The sequence below is a fragment of the Chiloscyllium plagiosum genome, unplaced genomic scaffold, assembly GCF_037043375.1.
Source record: "Chiloscyllium plagiosum isolate Xiang-an unplaced genomic scaffold, Cpla_swu_hap1 HiC_scaffold_1, whole genome shotgun sequence".
NCBI classification, from domain to species: Eukaryota; Metazoa; Chordata; class Chondrichthyes; order Orectolobiformes; family Hemiscylliidae; genus Chiloscyllium; species Chiloscyllium plagiosum.
In genome coordinates this window covers 40910101-40935970 of record NW_028270139.1, presented here as the reverse complement: position 1 = coordinate 40935970, position 25870 = coordinate 40910101, and the positions used below count along the sequence as shown (strand labels likewise).

Below are 25870 nucleotides of genomic sequence, written 5' to 3'. Positions count from 1 at the left end.
ATTTTGCTTTTTTTCTTGTTTTACTATCACCCCATATTTCAGTCTGGGATCTGACTTGTCCATTAGTAACATTAGCTTGTATCATAACAGTAGGAAGGTGCAAGTAATTAGTAATGCTGATAGAAATGGATTTATTGAGAGGGGAATGTATACAAAAGTAGATTATGTTTCAGGTGTACAACATTTCAAATGCAATTTTATAAAGTATGCAAAGTTCCCCAATTTATCTGTCTTTCAGACCCAGTGTGATAGAAAGCACAGAACAGGTTTTCATTCTCAATAATGACTGTGCAGCTACAGATGATAAGATATAAAACTGTTGGTATATAACACTAATAATTAAAACTCAAATCCACTTACAAGCTCCCCCTTACACACAGACAAACAAACAAAGAAAATAAATTGATGGGCAGAGGGGATATACTAGAAAGACAGTTCCTGGGTTCTGTTGTTGAGATGATCTTTATGACTCTTCTGCTGGCCAGCATGTTGCTTCAGTGGTCTTTTCCCAGGTGCTCCTACTGGTTGCCAAGAGGCACAAGTAGCTGATTCACTTTTATAAAGACTCTGACCTGTCAGTTAAAAGTTGTAGCTTACAGTAACAGTTGCGGGAAAGATAGAGAGAGTGGTTTTCTTCAGGTTTATTTGTTTTGACTGCAGATCACAGAAAGACCACTACTGAAACTTCTGTTCCAGTGTAACTTGTTCAAAGCTGTTCGTTGGCAGGACAAAGGTCTTCTCATCAGTAACTGGCCATGAGTCCCTCGACCAACCATCTTCTTGCCAACAAAAGCTGCATTTGCATGACTCCTTGGTTTCAAATTGTCTACAATCCACATCTTAATTTTTGCTTGTTTAAGCAGTTGTTTACATTAAGTCTGGCATGCAGGTGAGGTTATTTGGTAGCAAAACATACAGCCACCCTTTCAAACTTTTAAAACAAGACTCCATCTCGTTTCAGTCCACAGCTTTTTAAATAACATAAGCTGAAACTACCCTGTACTTTTACTTCACTATTAGTCTAACCACAAAATCCAGGCTCATGTGTTCATGTATGCCATCCTATAGATTACTATCAAACTTTTTTTCAGTGTGGCTGTTGGACTGATTAGCTTTGATTTGTGCCATTAATTCATCTACCTTATTCCGAGTTCTTCATGCATTAAGATACAAAGCCTTTAAGTCTGCTCTAATATCGGGTTTCCCTACATATGTTTGATTCTACTCGTTAATATTATAAATAAAGATTCAACCCTTTTATCCTCAACAAGAACCTTACAATACTGACACCTTAGTAAAAAGTCACCAGTTTAAAGTTCAAAATGTTTGAAAAGATTTCCACTTTAAAATTCCTTGGTCTGTGAGCCCGGCTGTTTTTTTTTCAGCAAGCCTTAGCATTCGCAAGATACTATTTCTTGAGTTAACGTCTGTGTCTGAGACCTTTAAAATGCTGCCTAGACAGTTCACTTATTTCTTAACTTTCATTAAACCACTATTCCACAGCCTTCTGTTTCTGTCTCTTAGTGATGTTGCTAAGTTCTTTTCTTCTGCCCTGACTTGTTTTTTGAGACAGTAAAACTACAGTGCTGCTGTTAAGGTCTCCCTTGTTTTGGAAGGGCCTGCTCTGAAAGACTCACTGACCTTCTGGATGGCTTGTCTTTCTAAAATAACTTGTTTCTGTGTCTGTTTTTCTATTTTTTTCCTCGTACCCTTGTTTCTTAGGTGTCAAACTGTTCACCTCAAGGGTTTTTAAAACTTCATTTAAATTTATGTAAGCAAATTTCCAAGCAACCCAGAATCACACTCAGAACTCAAAATGAACAAAAGCTGTACCTTACCTTCTTGACAATATGCAAATACAAATCAAACTTAGAGCCACATCTGTTTCTGTCCAATTTCGAACCCATGTTTCCAAATAACAGTATATCGTGATCTTTTATTGCAGTACAGATACTCTGGCTACACAAAATGTTGACTTCTGTTTTCTTCTGGCATACAATATTTCCAGTACTTTTTGTTCTTTACTCTGTATTACTTCTATGCTGTACCAATTCTGACATTCCTTACCTTGACAAGCAATATTTGAATAGTTGTGTTAAAGGCGCAAGTATGAAACTTTATAATTATTTTAAAACTGATCCTCAAGTTTGTACAAACAATGCAAATTGAATACTTCCCGTATTAGCAGCAAGCTATTGGCTAAAAATGCTTGATTTCCTTTATTTGATGTCAAAGACATTTTCCTTTCTCATATGGTTTGATATTATCTGAAACATAAGAAATGATAATATGAGTGTTATCATAGCATTTTTTTCTGGTAATTTCATATACATGTGAATCATTACTGAGTATGTCAATGAGGTTGTTTTTCAAATAAGGGGTTGGTTTTGAAATGGACAAAAGTAAAATCAAGAACTTGAAAAAAGGTCTGTTCTGGTACTTGGTTTCACTACTTGCTTAAGGGACATGCTGAAGATGGTAGCGAAATAAGCTAGTTTTCTGCAGCTTGATCAGAACTTAATTCTATATTAATAGTAGATTTTATGTAATATACAGCTGTTTATGAAGGGAGATTACTTTATTGTAAACTTTTGTGTATGTATATAAAATGTGTGTATCACATTTGTGTTTGGGTTTTCCTATTTAATTATAAATAAAGATTACGTTTATGGAAATATTTAGACTTTGATATTAGCAAAGTGAGAGAAGGTATTTAATTTGGCGAAGAACCCAACAAGGCCAGGGTCTGCATGTCCCTCATACTGTGTGCCTACCTCCTGCCTGGCAGCCACCCAAAATGAGAGCATCTCTGGCAGGAGAGAAAAGTAGTGGCACAAAGCTTTAAGCAAAAAAACTATCCAAGTACTTGGAAGGGCACTGTAAATCTACTTGAGACTTAGGGAATGATGGGAAACTAAAGATCAGAGTTGGAGTGCATGGTAACGTTGTGCGAGCGGAGGGATAATAATCAGGGATGGGTAGGGATGCCGGGCTCCACCTGGCCTACAAGGAGTACTAAAGGAGCAGTTCTTCAGCACTCCTGCTTTAGATCATCAACCAGGCAGCTAACAACCAAAGCTTCTCCTTTCCTTCCAGTTAAATGCATCATGATGCTGATATTTTTTAGTCACAATTTGGGATATTATTTGGAATCGAACCTGACTTTTGCAGGCAGAGTGTAAATAACTTTTTTAGCATTAGAAGAGAGGAAATAAGACTAAGTTGCTCAATTCTGATACTTTAACTGAGACTTTGGCCTCCATAGCAATGTCCGCCATTTATGAAAGTTGGGTGTGGTGTACAATTAAAAGATAACTAAATCTAGAGTAATTATTGATCCTCTAAGTACTGCCTCTGAGGACGGTACAGCCAAATGTACTCCTTAGAGATCACAGGCAGAAGGAAGATTTAGAAAAACTTTAAATTATTAACAAGTACCAACAAAAATCATCAGAATTCTGCAAGCTTTAGCTATGGGCTTTTTACAGTTCCAAGCCGTGGTTTTGAAATGATATTGTTGCACCAGCAAATGATAATCTTCACTTTTAACTGTTGTTTATACTAAATACTCAGCATGAGAAACAACATCTTTGCTTAGCAACTAAATCTCTTAGAATCTCTCGCAACTGTAATATTACAACGCTATTCATTCAATTTTTCGTTAACTAGAAAAAATTGATAGCAAGAATGAGAATATTCTGTTGTTTTCTCAATTACTTAGTGTTAATTTATTATTTCTGCAATATGCTGAAAACACCTCTCAGTTGTCGATTGACAAATGTTCAGGCTTTTCTGTTTTACTGATAATAGAGAATAGAGCTAATAAATTAATTTCTTGTCCCAGTTCCAGATGCTATCACTAAATTTTCAGCATTACAAAGGTATCATTCCATCAATGATACCCTAGTTCCCTTTGCGAATTATGTGTCCACGCCTTTGTAAACCAGAACTCTCACCTCCCTTGCCTATAGTACCAGAAAGTTCCCTTTTCTCCGATGGTATTCCTGTTTATTACTGGTGCTCCTGTTATGCTTTCTATTTCCTTATCATGCTCAATTAAAAAAATCAAGTACACAGATGTTTGTCACAATCCAACCTCCAAACCCACAGCCACTATCATCACGAAGAATAAGGCAGCAGATACTTGGGAACTACAAGTTACTGTCCAAACCACTTACCATTCTGACTTGGAAAAAATCATCATTTCCTTAGTGTCACTGGGTCAAAATCCTGGAGCTCCCTCCCTAACAGCACTGTGGGAGTATCTACAAACAGATGGACTGCAGTGGTTCAAGAAGGCAGCTCACCTTCTTGAGGGTAAGTAGAAACCCCTCATCCCTAGAGTAAAGTTTTGAAAGACCCACTCTCACAGCTACATTTCCTTTCTTAGTAACTGTCTCCAGCTTCAACTTACTTAACTTATTCTACCCTTCGTATAATGATTATTAATAAATTTACTCATCGTAAACTATTATTGGTCTCTCCAAGACACCTAGAACTCCTCTAGGTTCTTGCAACATCCTGAGATGCACTCAGAAGCCATGCATCACCACATGTGACCTCTCCAGTTCGATTCCAGCCTCAGGTGACTGTCTGTTTGGAGTTTGTACATTCTCCCTGTGTTTGCGTGGGTTTCCTCTGGGTGCTCCAGTAAATTCCCACAGTCCAAACATGTGCAGGTTAGGTGAATTGCCCATAGTATTAGGTGCATTAGTTAGAGGGAAATGAGTCTGGGTGGGTTACCCTTCGGAGGGTGGGTGTGGACTGGTTGGGCCAAAGGGCCTGTTTCCACACTATAGGTAATCTAAACTAATCTGAAACACTGACTTACCGTACCTTACAGGTATCCTTGCCCTTGGTTTTCTTTTCATCCTCTGTCATTTGGCACTTTTAAGAAAATCTTTTTTAATCCTTCTGTGATTTCGGATTATGGGCTAATCAGATGAATGCATCAGCCCTGTTTCTTCCCCCAGTCACCATCCTTTATCCCCTACTGCCTCTCACGCACTGTCAAGCATTGCCTATTATTATGTTCATAATGCAAGTGACCTTGTAAAGCTGAATCACAGTAGTACCAATCTTAATATGATTGAATTTTGCATTCCATTTGAGAGAGAGGAGAGTGCATCTATGATTAAGACTTCAAAATTAAATAAGGGCAGTTATGAGGATATGAAGATAAAACCAGTAAAATGAACTGCAAAACTGGTTAAGGGATAAGTCTGTAAAGAAGCAGTGACAGGATTTATGATATTTCAGAATACTCAATAAAAACATTCCTGTGTTAAAAAAGGACACTAAGGGAAGGATGCATGAGGCTAACAAAGTTAAAGATTGAATCAAATTGATAGAACAGGTATATCATTCCGTAAAGGTGAGTGGTTAGTCAGATGATTTGTCAAATTATAATGTGCAATAAAATATGATTAAAAGATTAGTAAGAAGGGAGAAATTTAGTGTAAGGTGGATAGCTAGCGAGAAGTATAAAAGCAGAGTAAGAATTTCAATAGGCTTTTGGAAAAGATGCATAAAGTGATCATTGGTCCTCTAGAGAGTGTTTGCAGAATTTATGGAAATGGCAGAGAAATTCAACAGATTTTGTATTTATCCTCACTGTAGAGGATACAAGTAGCACTATAAAAATAATTTTGAAATGAGATGCGTGGAAGGGAGGAACTTAAAACAGAAACAATCTTTAGGAAAAGTACGGATAGGGTGGATAAAAAGTAACTGTTCCCCTTAGTTGAAGGGTCATAACAAGGGGACATAATTTTAGGGTGAAAGGCAGGAGGTTTAAAGGAGACTTGAGGAATACATTTTCACCCAGAGTGTGGTCAGAATCTGGAATGCTTTGTCTGGAGCAGTAGTTGAGGTGGGAAACTTTGTAAATGTTAAAATGTACATTTAAGGCTCTGGGCCATGTGCTGGAAAGTGGAGCTCGTGTAGATTTACAGTAGTTGTTTGTCAGAGCAGACTTGATGGGTCAAAGTGCCTCTCCTGTGCTGTACGATTCCCCAGGTCTTGATGGACTTATTTCTAAAATCATAAGTTAATGGTTATCTGAGATAATAGATGCATTACTTGTAAATTTCCCAAATTTCTTATGCTCTGGAAATGTCACATCAGATTGGAAAATAGCAAATGTGACTCCTCTACCCAAGAAAGGAGGGAAACAGAAAGAAGTAAACTACAAAACAACTAGTTTAATATCTGCTATTAGAAAAATTCTGAAATATGTCACTGAGGGTAAAACAGGGCACAATGTTTAGTTGCAGTAAGATTTTCAGAGTCAACGTGAATTTGTGAAAGGAAAATCACATTTGACCAACTTATTGGAGTTCTTTTGAGGAAGTAACACGCATTGTAAATAAAGAGTAATCTGTAGACTTGCTGCACTTTGATTTCCAAAAAGCATTTGACATGGTTACTGCAGAAAATGAGAGCTCCTGATATGGGGGATAATAAATTTGGATGGATTACTGAATTTACCAATGATACAAAGAAAGGTAAGATAGTAGGTTGTGAAAAGGACCCAAGTTTGGAAAGTAGTATGGATAGGTTAAGAGGGTGGGCAAAAATTGGGCAGACTGAAGAGAAGTTACCGAGGTACTGAGGGATTTGGGTGTCCTCGTATATGAATCACAAGCGTTATAGCCAGGTACAGCAAGAGATTAAGAAGGTAAAAAGGATCGTGTCATTCATTGCAGAGGAATGGAATATAAATGTAGAGTTTTTCTGCAGTTCTACAGGACACTGGTGAGCTGACATCTGCAGTACTATGTACAGTTTAGTTCTCCTTAAGAAAGGAGAGCGCAATACGTTATCATTTCAGAAAACGTTCACTCGGCTGATTCCTCGGATGTGAGGATTGTCTTATGAAGAGAGGTTGGAGTGGCTAAGCCTGTATCCATTAAATGTTTGGATAAATAATTGAAATGAAACATATATAAGAATCTGGGAATTTGACAAGGTGGTTGTTGACAGTATGATTCATCTTGTAGGAGACATCAGAGCTAGGGGACACAATTTAAAATTAAGGGATCGTCCATTTATGATGGATACAAGTAGAAATATTTTCTTTGCGTGTGACTTGACTTTGGAATTGGTTGGAATGTGGAATTCTGACTGCAACTATGATCTTACTGAATGTTGGAGCAGGCTTGAGGAACTCAAATGGCTTATTCCTCCTAATTGATATGCTGATTTGTTTGGACCTTGCCCACTCTGACTCAGAACTTCTTGCCCTCAGCAAAGGTCTCAGTATCATTCCAATAATCTTCCCATACATGCCCACGTTTTTGACCAGGAATCTGTATTGTTAATGGAACCCTCCTGCATTCCGTCCGCCTGGGCCTCCTTCTTTGTCCTCTTGCCTCGAGATCTTTTTGTCAAGAACTGCTGACATGATCAACAACAGAAATTTCTGGAAAAGCTCAGCAGGTCTGGTAGCATCTGTAAAGGCACATCAGTTCTGAGGAAGGGTCACTTGACCCAAAATGTTCACACTGCTTTCTGTCTGCAGATGCTGCCAAACCTGAGTTTTTCCAGCAATTCCTTTTTTTCTGATTTACAGCATCTGCAGTTCTTTTGGTTTTTACTGCTGACATGATATTGGTCATGTCAATTTCTCGGCTGATACTAACCATCACTTGCTGTACTTGCACTCAATTCTCTCAGATTCAATCCTTTTACATTGTGAAAAGCACTGACAAGAATGGCATTGTTGTTATCTAGTCTCCTGACTTTTACCTTGCAGGGACTGAATGCTAACACTTCCTCCTACCTCATTACCAACATCAAGCCATTGTATCTAGGGCCGTAACTGACGTCATGTCCTCTGGAGGTTTTCCCTCTACAGTTTCAAATTGCATCATCCTGAAGTCTGAATATCCCTCTTCTATCTTTTCCCCAAAGCCACAAACAAGACTGCTCTCTTGTTTTTTCTTTCTCTGGTTCATTCTTTCATCCTGATCCTGTCCTGATCTAATTTCTTCCAATCTCAACTCGTTTTTTCTTCTATGTCAATTCAACATTTCCAGTTTCCTGAACTTAACCATAAAGTCTTCACTTTGAATGTCCAATACTATAAGTTGATGTCAGCTCTGAACAACATCTCCTTCAACCCCATTCACTTTCTCCAAATAGAAGTTTGGCGATGGGTAGCCACGTGGATCCCAATATCCTTTTTGTGGGATATGTGGAAATATGTTATCCTTGTCCTAATCAAAGTCCCACCACCATCTCCTCTTCTGGAACATGGACAACTGTATTGATGTCTCTTTCGTTCTCGCTGTAAACTGGAAAACATTATAAAACTTCCAATTTCCACAATCTCCTCTTCCTTCACTTTGACATGGTCCAGTCTGACTCTTCCCTGACTCAACTTTTCTGACACCAATTGTTATTTACTAAAAACACAAGGATTCCCACATACTTTATACTTACTCAAATCCTGCTTTTTGCAAGTATTCCATTCTCCCAGTTTGCCCGTTACCGTCACATCTATTCTGATGCAGCTTTCTGGTCCCGTGCCCCCTTTTTTCTCAACCAAGAATTCCCAACCACCATTTCCAATCTTTTTCATGCACTTATGCTCTCGCCCCTTCCTCCGTCCCTGAATCATGGCAGGTTTCCCCTGTCCTTGCTTTCCAGCTCACCAGTATTTTTATTCAGCGCATGATCCTCCACCATTTCTGCAGCTCCAGCATGATGCCATCACCAAATACCTGCACTCTGCTTTCAAATTCCATGCAGACGTTTTCCTCCAGTACACCCTACTCTACCGCTCAGTCACACCAATATGTCCTTCTTTCCCTAAGGCACCTTATCAAGCAAGCACAAGAGATGCAACACTGTCCTTCATTCTCACTATCCAAGTCCCCAAACACACTTTCCAAGTGAAACAGCATTTTAAGATACTCTTTTCTGTATGTTGGCAAGACTCATTGTAAACTGGATTACTGCTTTGCCAAACACTTTTGTGCAGTTCTCACGTGTGACCCTGAACTTCCAGTTTCCTGTTTTTAAATCTCCACCTTGATCTCAGGCTGACCTTTCTGTCCATGGTTTGCTATGGTGTCCAGTGAAGCTTAATGCAGTAGCAAGGGACAATACCTGATCTTTTGACTTGGCACAGTGCAGCCATGGTGCTCTACCCCACATGGACTGCAGTGGTTCAACAAGGCAATTCAACAACACTTTCTCGGGGGCAATAAATTCTGGGCTAGCCTGTGATGTTCACATCCTATAATTGGACAGAAATAAAGCCTTTTGGTCTCACTCTGGATTCAGCAACTTTAGATGATTATCCTGCGTCTTTGACTGTTTCTTTCCTCCATATTTTGTTAGGCGAGGTTGACCTTGTCTTCTTTCCCCTTTCATGTACCATTCAGGTGCTTGCTGTGCAGCCTTTCGTGTCTCATGTTTCTGCCTCTACCATACAACCAATCTATTTGGCCGCAGTTATTATGGCAACTCCTCCCAGACCTTCTGTTTTGTTTGTCGAGGTCCTTCCCTGATACATTGATTTTAAAACTCATACATTTCTATTTATATACAGTTCCAATGAATGGTCATCTATTTGAAATGTTTCTTTCCACAGAAGCACCTCCAGCACGTTTTGTTGTTATTTCAGATTTCCATAATATTTTGTTTGTGGCTTAATTGTTTGGTTTTGTCTCTTCCCACCAGGCAGAAAAAATTGCCTCTCAGATGATCACTGAGGGTCGTATGAATGGGTTTATTGATCAGATTGATGGAATTGTCCACTTTGAGAGTAAGTACTTCTGTAAACATTTATCTTCTGAAAATGTTCCTCCTTCCATAATTTGAGTTTTCATAACACTGAGAATTTTGCAAGTTTAAATTCAGATACTGACCTGAATAGTCTGGACACAAATATCATGCGATTCACCTTTGCCTCAACAGTAGTTTAAGTTTAGCAGAAAACAGCTAAAAGCAAAGATCAACAGGCTTTAAGAATACTTTCATTTTATGTATATGTCAATTTTTGATGATTGTTAGGAAATTTTATATTCCACAAATGTAAAATTAACTGTTCAAGGTTACCAAGGGTGTTTGGCAGAAATTCTGACGGTTGAATGCTATTTAAAACTCAGTTGCACTTTATCCAACAAGATGTGACATTTTAAAGGATTTTTATGGTAGGATTAACTGAGTAGAAGTGAAAGTTCTCAACAATTCAAGGTTGAAATAGAAATTGCAGCCTGTGGGAATCTCTAAAGTGCATCCTTTAGAGGAATGTAAACCTTTTAGCAGTAACTCCAAATTCCTGAATTATTCAAAGCATGTTTGCACCCTCTAAGATCTCTTGACATGCCAATAGTTTCATCACTGTTATCAGAACAAGATCTGGGCAACTTCTTCAATCTGATAGGATAATAAATCAGTGTATGACTGACATCCGTGCCTACTGTTTTTAATGCAGTAAATTCCCATCTGTTATGAATCGAATTGAATATTCAGAAAGTACCCCTCACAAGAAAGACATCAGGCATTTTATTGAAAAGAGTTATATATAAATGCTGAACTTTTAAAGTATATTTACATTGGTTAATTTAGAAAAAAATGAACAAATACAGCATTTTTCACAGAATAATCTCCAAATTTTTTCCCCAAAAACTGAAAATGGCAAGCACTTCAGGTCAGGAATTCCTTTGTCATGGGAGCTTGTGGTTGTAGTCTGTGATGAGAGAGACAAAAATAACAAGAAAACAAGTTGACAGTCAGATTTAAAATTCTGGAAACTACAAGACTAATCTTTACAAAAGATCTAATTTAGAGTAAAGAACAAAAGTTACAAGTTACTGTATTTCAGACAATCAAGATAACCGATTGAGGTGGGGAAGCTTAGAAATATTCCTCTTTTTATTACATGAACACATTGTACCATTTTGAATTAAGGACATCAAATCTTTTCTATTGCTGTATATGTTTGTGTAGTATGAAATAAAGTTTACTGGTTTGTACCTTTCTTGCCTTGGGATTTACTTGTTCTAGCTTCTAGAAGATTGCACAAGCACATGTTCATGAATCTACGTTAGATTGCGTGATTCTGTTGAATGTCACAAGGTTTGGATGGACATTGAGAAGTACAGCACATTCGTAAAGTGAAAACATTGAAACCATTGTGCAAGTGACAGGCACTGCCATGCTGAAGTGAATACCTAAGCTTATAACAGGAAGAGAAGGAATCTAAGAGTTAATTTCCATTATAGCGGCACTTTCAAAATTCAATGAACGAAGAACAATACAGCACAGGAACAAGCCCTTCAGCCCTCCAAAATTGCACCAACATATTTTGCACTTCCAAACTGTTGTCTTTTACAGTATCCATATCCATCTATTCCCTTCCTATTCATCTACTCGTCCAGATGCTGCTTGAATGCTTCTATAATGTCTGCTTCCTCCACCTCCTCTGGCAACGTTTTCCAGGCACTCATCATCCTTTGTGTGCAAAACTTGACTCACACATCTCTTTAAAACTTCCCGCCTCACATGTTGAATCTGTGTCCCCTAATAATTGACCCCTCCACCCTGGGGGGAAAAAAAGCTTCAAACTTACCACTCTATCCATGCCATTCATAATCTTATAAACATCTATCAGGTTGCCCCTCAACTTCCTGCTTTCCAGTGAAAACAACCCAGTCTATCCCAACCTTTCTTCATAGCAAAAATCCCCCATACAGGCAACATCCAGGTAAACCTTTTCTGTACTCTCCAAAGCATCCACATCCTTTTGGTAGTGTGGTGACCAGAACTGTACACAGTATTCCATATGTGGCCTAACTAAAGTTCTCTAAAATTGCAGCATAACTTGTCTGTCTTTTTTCTCAATGTCTCAATTCCTACCAAATTTATGCTTTTGCTCTCCTACTCAAAGGCTGATTTTATTTTTTACTTATGCTGCAACTGAAGTTTCTGAAGTACCTAGTCTGTGTATTTCTCCTAACATGTCAAAGCAAACGAAAAGAACAAAAACATTTAAAGGTAAAGCATTCTTTAGCCATGTTCAGTTAGTTCTTGACAACTTTACTGAAGAGGCAGAGTTGCTGAAAGTTTGATATTTCCCTTCTGTTTGTTCTTTGTTTTCCAAGAGGTTCCTGACATATAATCTAAATTTGTTTTAGGTTTTGAATTTGTGGATCCTTTTGCAATTACAGCATAATTAAATATCCCAAATTTACCTACAAAAAGGTTATGTTGTCTTTTTTGTAACAGCTTGTCTTGATACTGAAATATAATAGTCCTAGTACTTTTCCATTGTTTTTATGGGAATGCTTCAGTTCTTCCTCAGAGGAATGCTAATAGTTGTGCTGCTAGCGTTGGAAAGTCTGTGACATCTTTCATGAGCTCAATATATCACACAGTCACAGTAATATGTGAGTAGAAGTGGACCATTCAGCCCCTTTTAAAACTATTTTGCCATCCTGGCTATTGGCTGATCATCTACCTCAACGTCAAATGTCAACACTATCCCCATATCCTTTGACACCATTAATAACTAATAATATGTCAATCTTGAACTTAATTACTGACCTCCGCAGTCCTTTGGGGTAGAGTCTGAGTGAAGAAATTCCTCCTTAACCCATCCAAAATGGTTTGCCTGTGATTCTGATACTGTGTCACTTTTTGTTCTGGAGCCCATAGCCAGGAGAAACATCCTCTTGCATATCCTTATTTATTCCTTAAAGAATTTTGTAAGTTTCTATGAAATCACCTCTCATTCTTCTCAACACAACCCAGTCTCCTGAATCTCTCCTCATCAGACAGTCCCACCATCCCAAGAATGAGGTTACAGCTAATTAATTACTTTTGAAGTGTAACCACTCTAGCAATGTAGGAAACACTATTCAATTTATAATAAGCTCTTTTAGTGGAATTAACTGAGGAAATAAATCTTGCCTTGAACACCAAGGAGATCGTTCCTGTTGTTCTTTGAAACAGTATCATGGGAACTTCATGAAAGGGTGGATAAGTCATCAATGTTACATTTCATCTGAAAGATGGTATCACTGACAGTGCAGCTTCCCCTGTGGAATACACGATTGTCAGCCAGGATCCTCTGTGAGACTTCAACTCTCAACCTTTTAACTCTGAAGCAAGATTTTTCTCCCAACTCAGCTAGTCTTGTCCCTTATGATTTTTCAATGATATTGGGCCAAATTTTGATGACTAAGTGATCCAAAAAGTGTTAATGACACATACCTTTAATGATGCTCAAATTAGCCAATAATTTCAGGAAATTAAAAGATAAGAGACAAAAGCATGCTCTGAGGATTTGCACCTCATGCTAATGCATTTAAGTCATTCACTTGCTTCATGTCAATGCCATGTCACCCGTGGCCACCTAGCTTTTTTAAGAACCTTCTATATTTCCACATTAATTGTCCATTAAATCTCACAGCAGAATATTAGGTTGGTAATTTAGAGTGCAAATGCCCTTTGAACAATGTTGTTGAAACAATATCAATTAATTAATAGCACAGAAAGGAAGAAATTTAAACTATTCAGTCTCGTTGTGTAATGTCAATTTCTTGAGACTTCAAAATTCTAAAATTGTAGATTTTTTTCTCTTTGACTCCAATAGATCTATCACGCTTGTCACACTTCCTGTATCTGAATGGGCACTTCTGTATCTTTTGTTTCTACTATTCCATTGTTTCTTTTTCAAACCATGAACCCAATGGGTTAGGGACAGCTTTCCGTCTTATTTTCTTTCTGGTTGTGTGGGATTCTAAGGTCTATGATGGCAGCGACAACTGGGAGCCCATGGCACACATGACATATTGACATGATTGTCGTGTGCAGAGTCCAGGAGAGGCAGCCATATGTAGATGCTAGTTTTATTTTAATTCATTCACAGAACGTGGGAGTCACTGACTACACCTGCATTTATTGCCCATCCCTAATTGCCCAGCGGATTGTTAAGAATCAACCACGTTGATATGAGTCCAGAACCACATGTAGGCCTGACCAGGTAAGGATGGCAGTTCCATTCCCTAAAGGACATTGGTAAACCAGATGGGGTTTTCCTGACAATTACAGTTCTAGAGATGTCCAGCATGGAAACAGACCCTTTGGTCCAACTCGTCCAAGCCGACCAGATATCCTATCCTAACCTAACCTAATCTAATCCCATTTGCCAGCACTTGGCCCATATCCCTCCAAACCCTTCCTATTCATATACCCATCCAAATGCCTTTTAAATGTTGTAATTGTACCAGCCTCCACCACTTCCCCTGGCAGCTCATTCCATCCTCTGCATGAAAAAGTTGCCCCTTAGGTCCCTTTTTAAATTTTTTCCCACTCGCCCTAAATGTATGCCCTCTAATTCTGGACTGCCCTTGTCTATTTACCCTATCCATAAATTTATAAACCTCTACAAGGCCACCCCTCAACTTCTGACCCTCTAGGGAAAACAGCCTGTTCAGCCTCTCCCTACACCTCCAAATCCTCCAACCCTGGCAACATCCTTGTAAATCTTTTCTGAACCGTTTCAAGTTTCACAGCATCCTTCCAATAGGAGGGACACCAGAATTGTGCACAATATTCCAAAACTGGCCTAACTAATGTTCTGTACAGCTGAAACATGACCTCCCAACTTCTATACTCAATGTTCTAACCAATAAAGGAAAGAATACCAAATGCCACCTTCACTATCCTATCTATTTGCAAGTCCACTTTTAAGGAACTTTGAACCTGCACTCCAAGGTCTCTTTGTTCAGCAACACTCCCTTATCATTAAGGTCCAATCCAAGGATGTGCAGGTCAGGTAAATTGGCCATGCTAAATTGCCTGTAGTGTTAGGTGCATTAGTCATGGGTAAATATAGGGTGGAGGGAATGGGTCTGGGTGGGTTACTCTTTGGAGGGTTGGTGTGGACTTGTTGGACTGAATTGCCTGTTTTCATACTGTATGGAATCTAATTAAGTGTATGATTCCTGCTCTGATTTGCCTTTCCAAAATGCAGCACCTCACATTTATTTAAATTAAACTCCATCTGCCACACCTCAGCCCAGTGTCCATTTGATCAAGATCCTGTTGTACTCTGAGGTAACCTCCTTCCCTGTTCACTAAACCTTCCAATTTTGGTGTCATCTGCAAACTAACTATACCTGCTATGTTCACATCCAAATCATTTATGTAAATGACAAAAAGTAGTGGACCCAGCACCAATCCTTGTGGCTATCCCACTGGTCACAGGCCTCCAGTATGAAAGGCAACCCTTCACCACCCTCTGTCTTCTACCTTCGAGCCAGTTATATATCCAAATGGCTAGTTCTCCCTGTATTCTATGAAATCTAACCTTGCCAACCAGTCTACCATGAGAAACCTTGTCGAACGCCTTACTTAAGTCAATACAGATCACTTCCACCGCTCTGCCCTCATCAATCCTTTTCTTTAATTCTGCAAAAGACCTCAAATCAAGCTTGTGAGGCATGATTTCCCACGCATAAAGCCATGTTGTCCTTGCCTTTCGAAATAAATGTAAATCCCGTCCCTCAGGATTCCCTCCATTTGTCAACAGTTTCATGATCATCATTAGATTCTTATTTTTATATCTTTATTTAATTCGAATTTCACCACGGTGCATTTGAAATCAGATCCTCAGAACATTATCTGCAGTTTTGGGTTTATGCAGTTTCGGGTTTCTGCAGTAGGTCCTGGAACATACCCCCTTTGTATAATATCATGATCTAATTGAGTGGGAATAGGCTGTTCTAGCTATGTAATTTACTTGTTTACCCTGCTTAAAAATGTCATAATTAAAATCACAAATCATCTATTAGTGGGAGTCTTATCATTTTCACACAGTACATTCGTACACCAAGACTTTTTGAAATCATGTCTGTTGTTATTAGCACTTGAATAGTATCTGTATCTTTTATTCTTTCAGCTCGTGAAGCTTTGCCCACATGGGACAAACAGATCCAATCCCTTTGTTTCCAAGTGAACAATCTACTGGAGAAGATAAGCCAGGCTGCCCCTGAGTGGACAGCACAGGCAATGGAAGCTCAGATGTCACAGTAGTATCCCAACCAAGTGTATGGAATAGCAACCGCTTTCAAGATTCAGTGATCCTGCATTTAAAATACTGAATTTGTTTCTTCCCCAATTTAATTTGCATTTGTAGTTATTTAAGACTGTTTTATAAAAATAGGATGCTCATTTCCACCATGCCTGCTTTGAATTTGGAAATATTTCTTTAGTTGCACTGGATTCAAAAAAGCATCATAGTCACTGTTTGTGGGAGTTCTGTTAGTAAATGCAGAGGTGAGATTGGTTTCCAGTGAGCTTGGTTGCTCTTTGTTGAATTCAAAAGACTGTAAGTCAGTTTGTGATGGAACAGTGTGGTTTAATTAGAAAGTTTCAGATCTTTATTTCTGAACCTTTATCAAACAAAACAAACCAACATTGTTTCTGTGAATTATTTACTGAACTCCGAAGAAACCAAAAAGGCTCAAATCTATGCTCTCAGAACCTGTTCAAGGAAATAAATCTGTCTTAAAGGAGTTAGTGGCACTAATTGTATTACTTTGAGAATATCCTCTCTTATTTTCATTAAATTAATTGTATATTTAAAAAGCCCCTTTGCTGTTGCTATGACAAAAAGTTGTTTTGGTTTTATAGATTTTCTTTTTTTAAAAAAACAATAATAGGTTGACTTTTCTCTTCACTCTTCAGGTTGACAGATCATATTTATGAAGAGACCTTTTTCCATTATTTCTACTTATGATATTCTACAAGTTAGATGCAGAGCTTTCCTACACCACATGAACAAAGAATCTTAACTAATTCCTGAACAGTAACACGGCTTCCTATTTTCTCAGCAGCTAACTTTGTCAACTTTGAGTCAGGTCGGCAATTCATTCGATAAGAATGGGTTTGCACTGGTGGAATGGATTGAGATATTTGAATTCATAACCTTACTCGGCTCAATAAGATCCCCCACCGCATTTTCCTTTTGAGCAGAGAAATTTCTACTTAATTTTCTTAAATCAAAATAAGTAGTTTATAGTTATATTAAAATTTATCAAATTCAAAATTTGTTTTTTCTTATTGCTGTGATTCTTTTGTACTTGAGGAATGTGTCCAAGATTATCTCAGTTAAAATAGACCCAGCAGCAAGCTGTTTGTGTGTTTTAAAAGTGAAGAAGGTTATTTATTTACCTCAGATGTTTAAAATGTTTTATTCTCACATATTGTTGTATACTCAGAATAGATACAAATGAATATAAAACAATATAATTGAAAGGTTGATTGTCTCTGTTTCTGTTTAATAACAGGTGTTTGTTTCTTAGAGTTGATGTGAAGTGAAAGACTTTAAAGCAGAGGAATTTTTGCAAGTTGTGAGGCTTCTCATAGTTAAATTGCCAGAATTTGTTGTTCTCCAGTGGACTTGAAGTTAGAGCAGCAAGGGGCCTAAGGGGCAGCATTTTCACGCAGAGGGTGGTGTGTGTATGGAGTGAGCTGCCAGAGGGAGTGGTGGCGGCTGGTACAATTACAAGATTTAAAAGGCAGTTAATGGGTGTATGGATATGAAGATTTTAGAGGGATATGGGCCAAGTGCTAGCAAATGGGACTAGATTAATTTCGGATATCTGGTCAGCATGGACGAGATGAACCGAAGGGTCTATTTCCATGGTGTACGGCTCTGTGACTCTGACTCTGTGACTTCTTCAGTTTTGGCTACTTAGGCAGCAAACCAGCTGAAAACCAGCTTTCTGCTGGAACGGAATCTACAAGCAGCTTCTTGCTGACCATTGGTAAGGAAATAAGGTGTGACCTCCACTAGTTCAAATTCCTTCTAAAATAAATTAGTTTGACTTGTACTATGATGTTCAAAGTACAGGAAGAAGCTCTGTCGTCCATATCCCTCTATTCCCTGGCTATTTATGTATTTGTCAAAATGACTCTTAGATGTTGCTATTAGATTAGATTCCCTACAGTATGGAAACAGGCCATTCGGCACAACAAGTCCAAACCGATCCTCTGAAGAGTAATCCATCCAGACCCATTCCCTTACTCTATATTTACCCCTGACTAATGCACCTAACACCACGGGCAATTTAGCATGACCAATTCACCTGACCTGCACATCTTTGGATTGTGGGAGGAAACCGGAGCACCCGGAGGAAACCCACGCAGACACAGAGAATGTGCAAACTCCACACAGACAGTCGCCTGAGGCAGGAATCAAACCTGTGTCCCTGGTGCTGTGAGGCAGCAGTGCTAGCCACTGTGCCACTATTGTATCTGCTTCCTGCACCATCCCTGCCAGTGTGTTCCAGACACTTACCATGCTCTGTGTAAAAAAAAAAAACCTTACCTCACATCTTCATTAAACTTACCCCCTTTTATTTTAAGCTTACGTCCTCATTTAATTGATATTTCTTCCCTTGGAAAAAGACTCCCAACTATCTATTCTAATCATGCCTCTCTTAAGTTTGTGAACTTCTATTAAGTCACCACTCATCTTTCAACATTCAAGTGAAATCACACCAGGTTTGTCCAATCTCTCCTGATAGCTACAAACCATTATCCTAATACACAACCAAGGCTCCACAACCTTCTGGTAATGTGGTGACCAGAACTGTACACAATGTTTCAAAGGTTGTCTAACTGAAGTTAATATCTGACTTAGCTGCAACATTACTTGCCGATTTTTATACTCTGCCACGACTGATGAAGGCAAGAATGCTATATGCCTTCGTGACCACCTTATCCACTTGTGTTGCCATTTTTATGGAACTATGGACATGTCTGCCTAGATTCCTCTATGTCGATGCTACTAAGTGTTCTGCCATTTACTGTATATTTCCCTCCTGTATTAGCTCTTCCAAAATACATCATCTCATATTTGTCCACATTAAACTCCATCTACCATTTCTCCATGCAAGTCTTCAATCTATCTACATCCTGCTGTATCCTCTGGCAATTCTCATTATCTGCAGCTCCCCCAATCTTTGTTTTGCCTGCAAAATTGCTGATCAGGTCATCTACATTTCCCTCCGTATACTTATGTATATTGCAAACACAGGGGTCTCTGCATTGATCTCTGCGGAGCACCACTGATCACAGATCTCCAGTCAGAAAAACATCCTTCCGTCACTATTTTCTGTCATCCATGACTAAGCCAGTTCTGTACCCATCTTATCAGCTCAACACGGATCCCATGTGACTTCAACTTTTGTATCAACCTGGCATGGAGGACCTTGTCAAAGGTCTTGCTAAAGTCTATAAAGTCAACATCCACCATTCTGCCCTCATCAATCATATATGTCACTTCCTCAAAAGTCTCAATTAGGTTTGCAAGGCACAACCTTCTTTGTACAAAGCAATGCTGCTTATTGCTAATCAGACCATATTTTTCCAAATGTGAGTAAATCCTATCCCTAAGAATCTTCTCCAATAATTTCCCAGTAACTGACATTAGGCTCACTGGCCTGTAATTTCCAGATTTATCCCTGTTGCCCTTCTTAAACAAAGGAACAATATTAGCTATTCTCCAGTCCTCTTGTGATGAAAGATTTCATACAGGCCCCCAGCATTGTCCTCACCTAACTCCTTCAGCACTCTGGGAAAGATCCCATCAGGATCTGTGGACTTGTTTAAAAGCTTTTTAAGACACCCAATATCTTCTTTATATTGCCATGCCCCAGGATATCAACGTGGCCTGTGACCAGTGAAGTGCCACAAGGATCGGTGCTGGGCCCTCTACTTTTTGTCATTTACATAAATGATTTGGATGCAAGCATAAGAGGTACAGTTAGTAAGTTTGCAGATTACACCAAAATTGGAGGTGTAGTGGACAGCGAAGAGGGTTACCTCAGATTACAACAGGATCTGGACCAGCTGGGCCAATGGGCTGAGAAGTGGCAGATGGAGTTTAATTCAGATAAATGCGAGGTGCTGCATTTTGGGAAAGCAATCTTAGCAGGACTTATACAATTAATGGTAAGGTCCTAGGGAGTGTTGCTGAACAAAAAGACCTTGGAGTGCAGGTTCATAGCTCCTTGAAAGTGGAGTCGCAGGTAGATAGGATAGTGAAGAAGGTGTATGGTATGCTTTCCTTTATTGGTCAGAGTATTGAGTACAGGAGTTGGGAGGTCATGTTGCGGCTGTACAGGACATTGGTTAGGCCACTGTTGGAATATTGCATGCAATTCTGGTCTCCTTCCTATCGGAAAAAGTGTTGTGAAACCTGAAAGGGTTCAGAAAAGATTTACAAGGATGTTGCCAGGTTTGGAGGATCTGAGCTACAGGGAGAGGCTGAACAGGTTGGGGCTGTTTTCCCTGGAGCGTCGGAGGCTGAGGGGTGACTTTATAGAGGTTTACAAAATTATGAGGGCCATGGATAGGATAAATAGACAAAATCTTTTCCCTGGGGTCGGGGAGTCCAGAACTAGAGGGCATAGGTTTAGGGTGAGAGCGGAAAGATATAAAAGAGACCTAAGGGGCAACTTTTCATGCAGAGGGTAGTACGTGTATGGAATGAGCTGCCAGAGGATGTGGTGGAGGCTGGTACAATTGCAACATTTAAGAGGCATTTGGATGGGTATATGAATAGGAAGGGTTTGGAGGGATATGGCCCAGGTGCTGGCAGGTGGGACTAGATTGGGTTGGGATGTCTGGTCGGCATGGACGGATTGGACCGAAGGGTCTGTTTCCATGCTATACATCTCTATGACTCTATACCCCTCACCGAGCACCATATCCTCCTTTGTGAACACTGATGCAAAATGTTCATCGAGGAGCTCATCCACTTCCTCTGGTTCCACGCATAAATTCCCTCCTTTACCTACCCTTTCCCTAGCTACCCTCTTACTCTTTACAGATAGATAAAATGCCTTTGGATTTTCTTTAATCCTGCTGGACAAAGACATTTCATGGCCCCTTTTAGCCTTCCTAATTCCTTGTTTAAGTTCTTTCCTGCTTTCTTTGTATTCCTCGAGGGCTTTGTCCATCTTCAGTTTCCTAAACCTATCTATAACCCCTTTTTCTTTTGCACTAATATGAGTGTTTGAGATAGCCGGGGCCTTTGTATCTGAATGACTCTCTCAATATGAAATAATCCTTCAGGATGTCTTTCAGGAAAGATCATCGAGTCATGTTCAGCCTGCAAGATTGTTCATGGTCACTCTGGAGAGCGGCGAGTGTTTAATCCACAGGCTCTGGTGATCATTGTTTTACAACCTTTCATGGTCAGTTTCTAAAAGTATAGAAGTTAGCGGTGTGGGGGAGCGGTACAGTTGTGGGGGTCTTGTTGCCATTCCAAACAGAGATGCAGCCAGTTATTTACTGTCAAGGAGTTCATAACTTCTGGTTGGGTGGTGGAGCTTTGGCTTCTCAGAGAAAGTGGAAATAGTTGTTTATCAGGTAGGGACCTTTAGGTACATATCCTGCTTTAATTTTGTCTGAGTTTTGATTTGGTGCTGTTACAGCAAGGCTTCCTGCTACTTGGCCTCACTGTGGTGTGACATTGTTGCTCCTTTAACAAAGTTATGTCATCCATGGTTTGTTTTCAGAAGGGTCGTAAAGGCAAAGGTTCCAATATGTCTGGAAATATCAACTTGAAAAAGCTTTTTAAGTGTTTTTATTTAAAACATTTGTACAATTAAAGGGTGTGGCCAGTTCTCCCAGCTCAGGGTTTGGTTTGGTTTGGCTTTAGTAAGCTGTTTTGTTTGCAAGTTTTAGCTGGGAACCCAGACAAGCTGCTGGGGACCCAAAGAAGCAGTTCCAGGCTGATTCTCTCTCTCTCGCGCTCTCTCCCTCTCTCTCTCTGATATCTATTACCTTTTTTGCCAAGGGGTTATTTATGGGGATGTTGCACGTATTGTAACGGCATCATTAAGTTGCGATAGAGTCACTTGAGTTTTCAGGTAGGTTAAGTTATTCTAAATTCGGTCCTTTTGTTTGTGTTTCATTCAGTTGTCTGTAAATAAATTCTGTTTTGTTTCAAACTGAGTGGTAGAGCCAGCTGATCACACCTGGAATATCTACACCTGCTTACAACAAGTAGAAACATTAGGGTCTAGGCTACCTTCTTGAAATGTTTTGAGGGGCTCTGGCCTGGTTCATAACAGTGGTCTTCCGAAATAATAAAGTTGTATTTCCTTTTCTTCAGGAGAACGATTTTCTTTTTCCACCTTTGGGTTGCATTCATGAGTACACACACTGAATTGTTTTACTTCAGTTTAAACTTAAAGGGCCAGTACGTTGAAATTGTTCCCCTGGATTAAATATACAAACCCCCTTTGTCTTTATTTTGATACCGCAATCGTTGATTGTTTGTTGAGGCAATTATTAATTATTCCAATTTATTCCTTTCCTGGTCTGACCTACCAGTGACTCTAGACCTGCTGCAGTGTGGCTGACTTTTAAATACCATCTGAAATAGCAAGGAAAGCCACTGGACAACAAATGGAGTGTGGCCTTTCCAACTTTTCTCAGTCCTAAAAAATAAGTGATTAAAAGCACACTCCATCGCAGGCTCTAGGTAATAGGCAGCGCCATTAATTTACAGTGACTAACTACATCAAATTTGATTATTGCATAGGAATTCAAAATTTTTCTTTGTGTTATGAAATCCGCTGTCATTCCATCTAGAAAACTGAACTTCTGTGACATCTGAATCAGTAAAGTGTCTTTTTATGGAGAATGATGTGCCATTTCACTGAAACATCCAAATTTCTTACGGGGTAGATGCTGAGAGGCTTCACTCTAACTCATTCATGGGATGAGGGTGTCGCTGACTGCGACAGCATTTATTATCCATCCCTAATTGCTCAAAAGACAGTCAAGTGTCTACCATATTGCTGTGGGTCTGAAGTCACTTGCAGACCAGACCAGGTGAAGATTGCAGATTTCCTTCCCTAAATGGCATTAATGAGTCAGAAGAATTTTTATGACAATCAACAATTCCTGCCATTAGGATAGCTTTTATTCCTGATTTGTATTGAATTTAAACTTCACAATCTGCCATGGTGGGATTTGAACTCATCTCCCCAAAATATTGAAAACAGTAAATGCTGGAAATCACAGCGGATCAGGCAGCAACCGTAGAGAGAGAGCAATCTAACATTTCGAGTCTAGATGAAGAGTCGTCTAGACTCGAAACATCAGTTTGCTGTCTCTCCGTGCCTAACTCGCTGTGATCTCCCGCATTTGCTGTTTTCAATACAGATCCCAGCATTTGCAGCAGTCTGCTCCTCAGAATATCGGCCTGGGTTCTGGATTGCTGGCCAAGTGGCATTACCACTGCACCAACACCTCTTGTGTGCCTGGAAACCATTTAGGATAAGATGAGAAGAAATTTCCTCACTCAGAATTGTGGATATTTGAAATTTTCTACTCCAGAGGAATGTAGATGTTTCATCGTAGAATGAATTAAATCAATAGATTGTTTTGGAAACAATCAATAAATGTGGCGATAAGCAAAAATGTGGATGGGGTTGGTGGAGGTAAGTGGTGGAATCAGACGACTGTCTCCCACTCATCCTTGTGTACAGTACGCCATTAGTTCCCCTTGGATTAGAAAAACTGCCAAAGTCACTATCATTTAATGTAAGTTTTAATATTGCATGATATTTGCTGGAGATTTTTTTCCAAAGTTCCATTTGATTTTCTATGAAAATTGCAAATCGTTGGTCATTGAGCAAGGTTCTTTCTTTCATGTTCCAACTGAGCACTATTGCAACCTGAAAGTATTTTTACATATTACCGCATTAATCATGTTTTTATTATTCCAGTTAACTTAGGAAAAATCTACAGTTTGAGGAATGTTTAAGTAGGTGCTTAAAGTGCAGATCAAACCTATGCAATATCAGAACTTGACTAGTGCTTGAGCAGTGGGAATGGCCAAAATAGGCCAAAGCTTTTTTTAAACACACTGTTTGGCTCACCATAGCCAATAGATGGGGCTGTAGCCAACCATTTATGTCCAAATAAAAACTTATTTCTGTTATATATAACAGACAAAGAGGCTTGAATTTAAGATGCAGGAGACCATTCAGTCCATTGATCCTGTACCAGTTGATCTGCTATAAATTTGCTTTTTATTGATTCCTGGTTAAACACTGCAGCACAGCTTAATTAGCCTACTTCAGCATAATGACCTGTTTATCTTTTAAAATAATTTAATATTTCCATGTATAGTTAAACTGCCACCACCCAAGACTATAAGCAAAAGCCTTATTAATTTCTTCCAATTCATCTTTTGTATATTTACTTCTTTAGTCTTTACAAGCATATTTGTTTTGGATATAGTGGAATGCCAAAATATTCTAACTCGTCTCAGCAGTGTAATATAAATATCCAAGTTCCTACTGATCATTTTCTAATAGCTATGTGTTGTGTGGACTTTGGAAAATGTTATAACTATTAATAGGCACTTTATAAGTCATCCTATGTTAACTCAATTCCATTAATTGCTTATTTAAATTTAGGTTTTACTCTCATGCATACTCAGGTACATGGTACAAGAGTACAGTGAAAAGTGTTTAATGTTGCACACATGATGCCATCTTAGGTACAAAGTACCTAGGTTCAAAAACTTAGTTACAGAAGTAGAAAAATAAAGAAATGCATTTTAAAAGTTCAGCACTATAGTCTTCTTAGTATCAAAGTAGAAAAATAAAGTTTAAAAAGTCATATGTTCATATTTATATGAATGGTTTGTAGGAATTAGAGTTTAGAAGAATGAGAGATGACTTTATTGAAACATGTAAGATTCCTAAGATACTTGATAGTTTAGATGTGGAGAGGTGGTTTCCCCTTTAGGGACAATCTAGGAACAGAACATATAATTTCAGAGTGAAGGATCACCCATTTAAGACAAATGAGAATTTCTTTCTCTTGGAGGGATGTGAATCTGTGGAATTCCTTACTATATACAACTGTCAAGACTGGGTTGTAAAGTATACTCAAGACTGAGATAGACAGATTTCCCATCATTATTAGGATAAGGCAGGAAAGTGGAGTTGAGTTTTATTAGACCCCGATAAATGGTAGAGCAGACTTGATGGGCTTAATGGCCCACATTTCTGTTCCTATGTCTTATGGCCCTAAGGTCTAATGCTTTTATTTATCAGTTTCAATCATCATCCAACTTGAACAACTCTTTTGTATATCATTCATTACACTAGCATCTGCAGACTGTAGGAATGTGCAGTCCAATTTGAATTTCTTTGGTTATATATATGAACTAGAATTAAAAATTAACTGAATCCAGATACTTGTCTTTGAAGAAGGAAAGCACTATGCCACATTATTATTTCTTTAGCAGAGTATCTAATTCTTGATTGGAAACAGATGTTATTTGAAAAATAGAGACTTTTTAAAATTGATGTTAGTGAAATACAAATTGGTGAAAGACAGACCGAATTTACACCTGGAGAAGAAACAAGTGAGGCATTATTTAATCTAAGAGCAATCTTGAATATAGAGAAGTAAAACAAAAACATTTACTTATGTTTCATAGACTGTTAAAACAAAATTGGTTGTGTTTATCGCCAAAGGTTCAGAGATGGGTTACTGATATGTGACAGTGACAGTAAAGATGTGAAATTTATCCAGTGTCTATACAAGAACCAAATCATGAGCATCAGGCTTAAAGGAGGGACAATTAGACATGTGGAGAGCAGAGTAAGGCAAAGCTGCGCACTGTTGCAGCAATGATTTAGTTTGTGTACACAACAAATACTCAGATGGACCTCTGGGGTAAAGATTAGAGACAAGTACACAACAAACTTACAGTCCACTGATGAGTCAGCACCATTTGTAGAATCAGAGGAGGCTGTATATAAACATTACAGATCAAGTAAAGTCTAGAACTTCAGAATCTGGA

The 25870-nt window shown here is 38.8% G+C and overlaps 2 protein-coding genes across 2 annotated transcripts in view; one reads left to right on the top strand and one right to left on the bottom strand.

The window, feature by feature from the left end:
- cops4 (COP9 constitutive photomorphogenic homolog subunit 4 (Arabidopsis)) overlaps positions 1 to 17281 on the top strand; it is a 65459-nt gene extending 48178 nt beyond the window's left edge. Inside the window, exons 9-10 of the mRNA XM_043695242.2 lie at positions 9691 to 9775; positions 15920 to 17281. Of these exons, the coding sequence (XP_043551177.1) occupies positions 9691 to 9775; positions 15920 to 16053 (219 nt within the window). The 3' untranslated portion in view covers positions 16054 to 17281. The remainder of the gene's footprint in view (positions 1 to 9690; positions 9776 to 15919) is intronic.
- The window catches only part of LOC122552553 (placenta-specific gene 8 protein-like), a 55764-nt gene continuing 40397 nt past the window's right edge, over positions 10504 to 25870 (bottom strand). The window contains exon 5 of the mRNA XM_087986273.1: positions 10504 to 10702. The gene's annotated coding sequence lies outside the window, so the exon portion shown is untranslated. The remainder of the gene's footprint in view (positions 10703 to 25870) is intronic.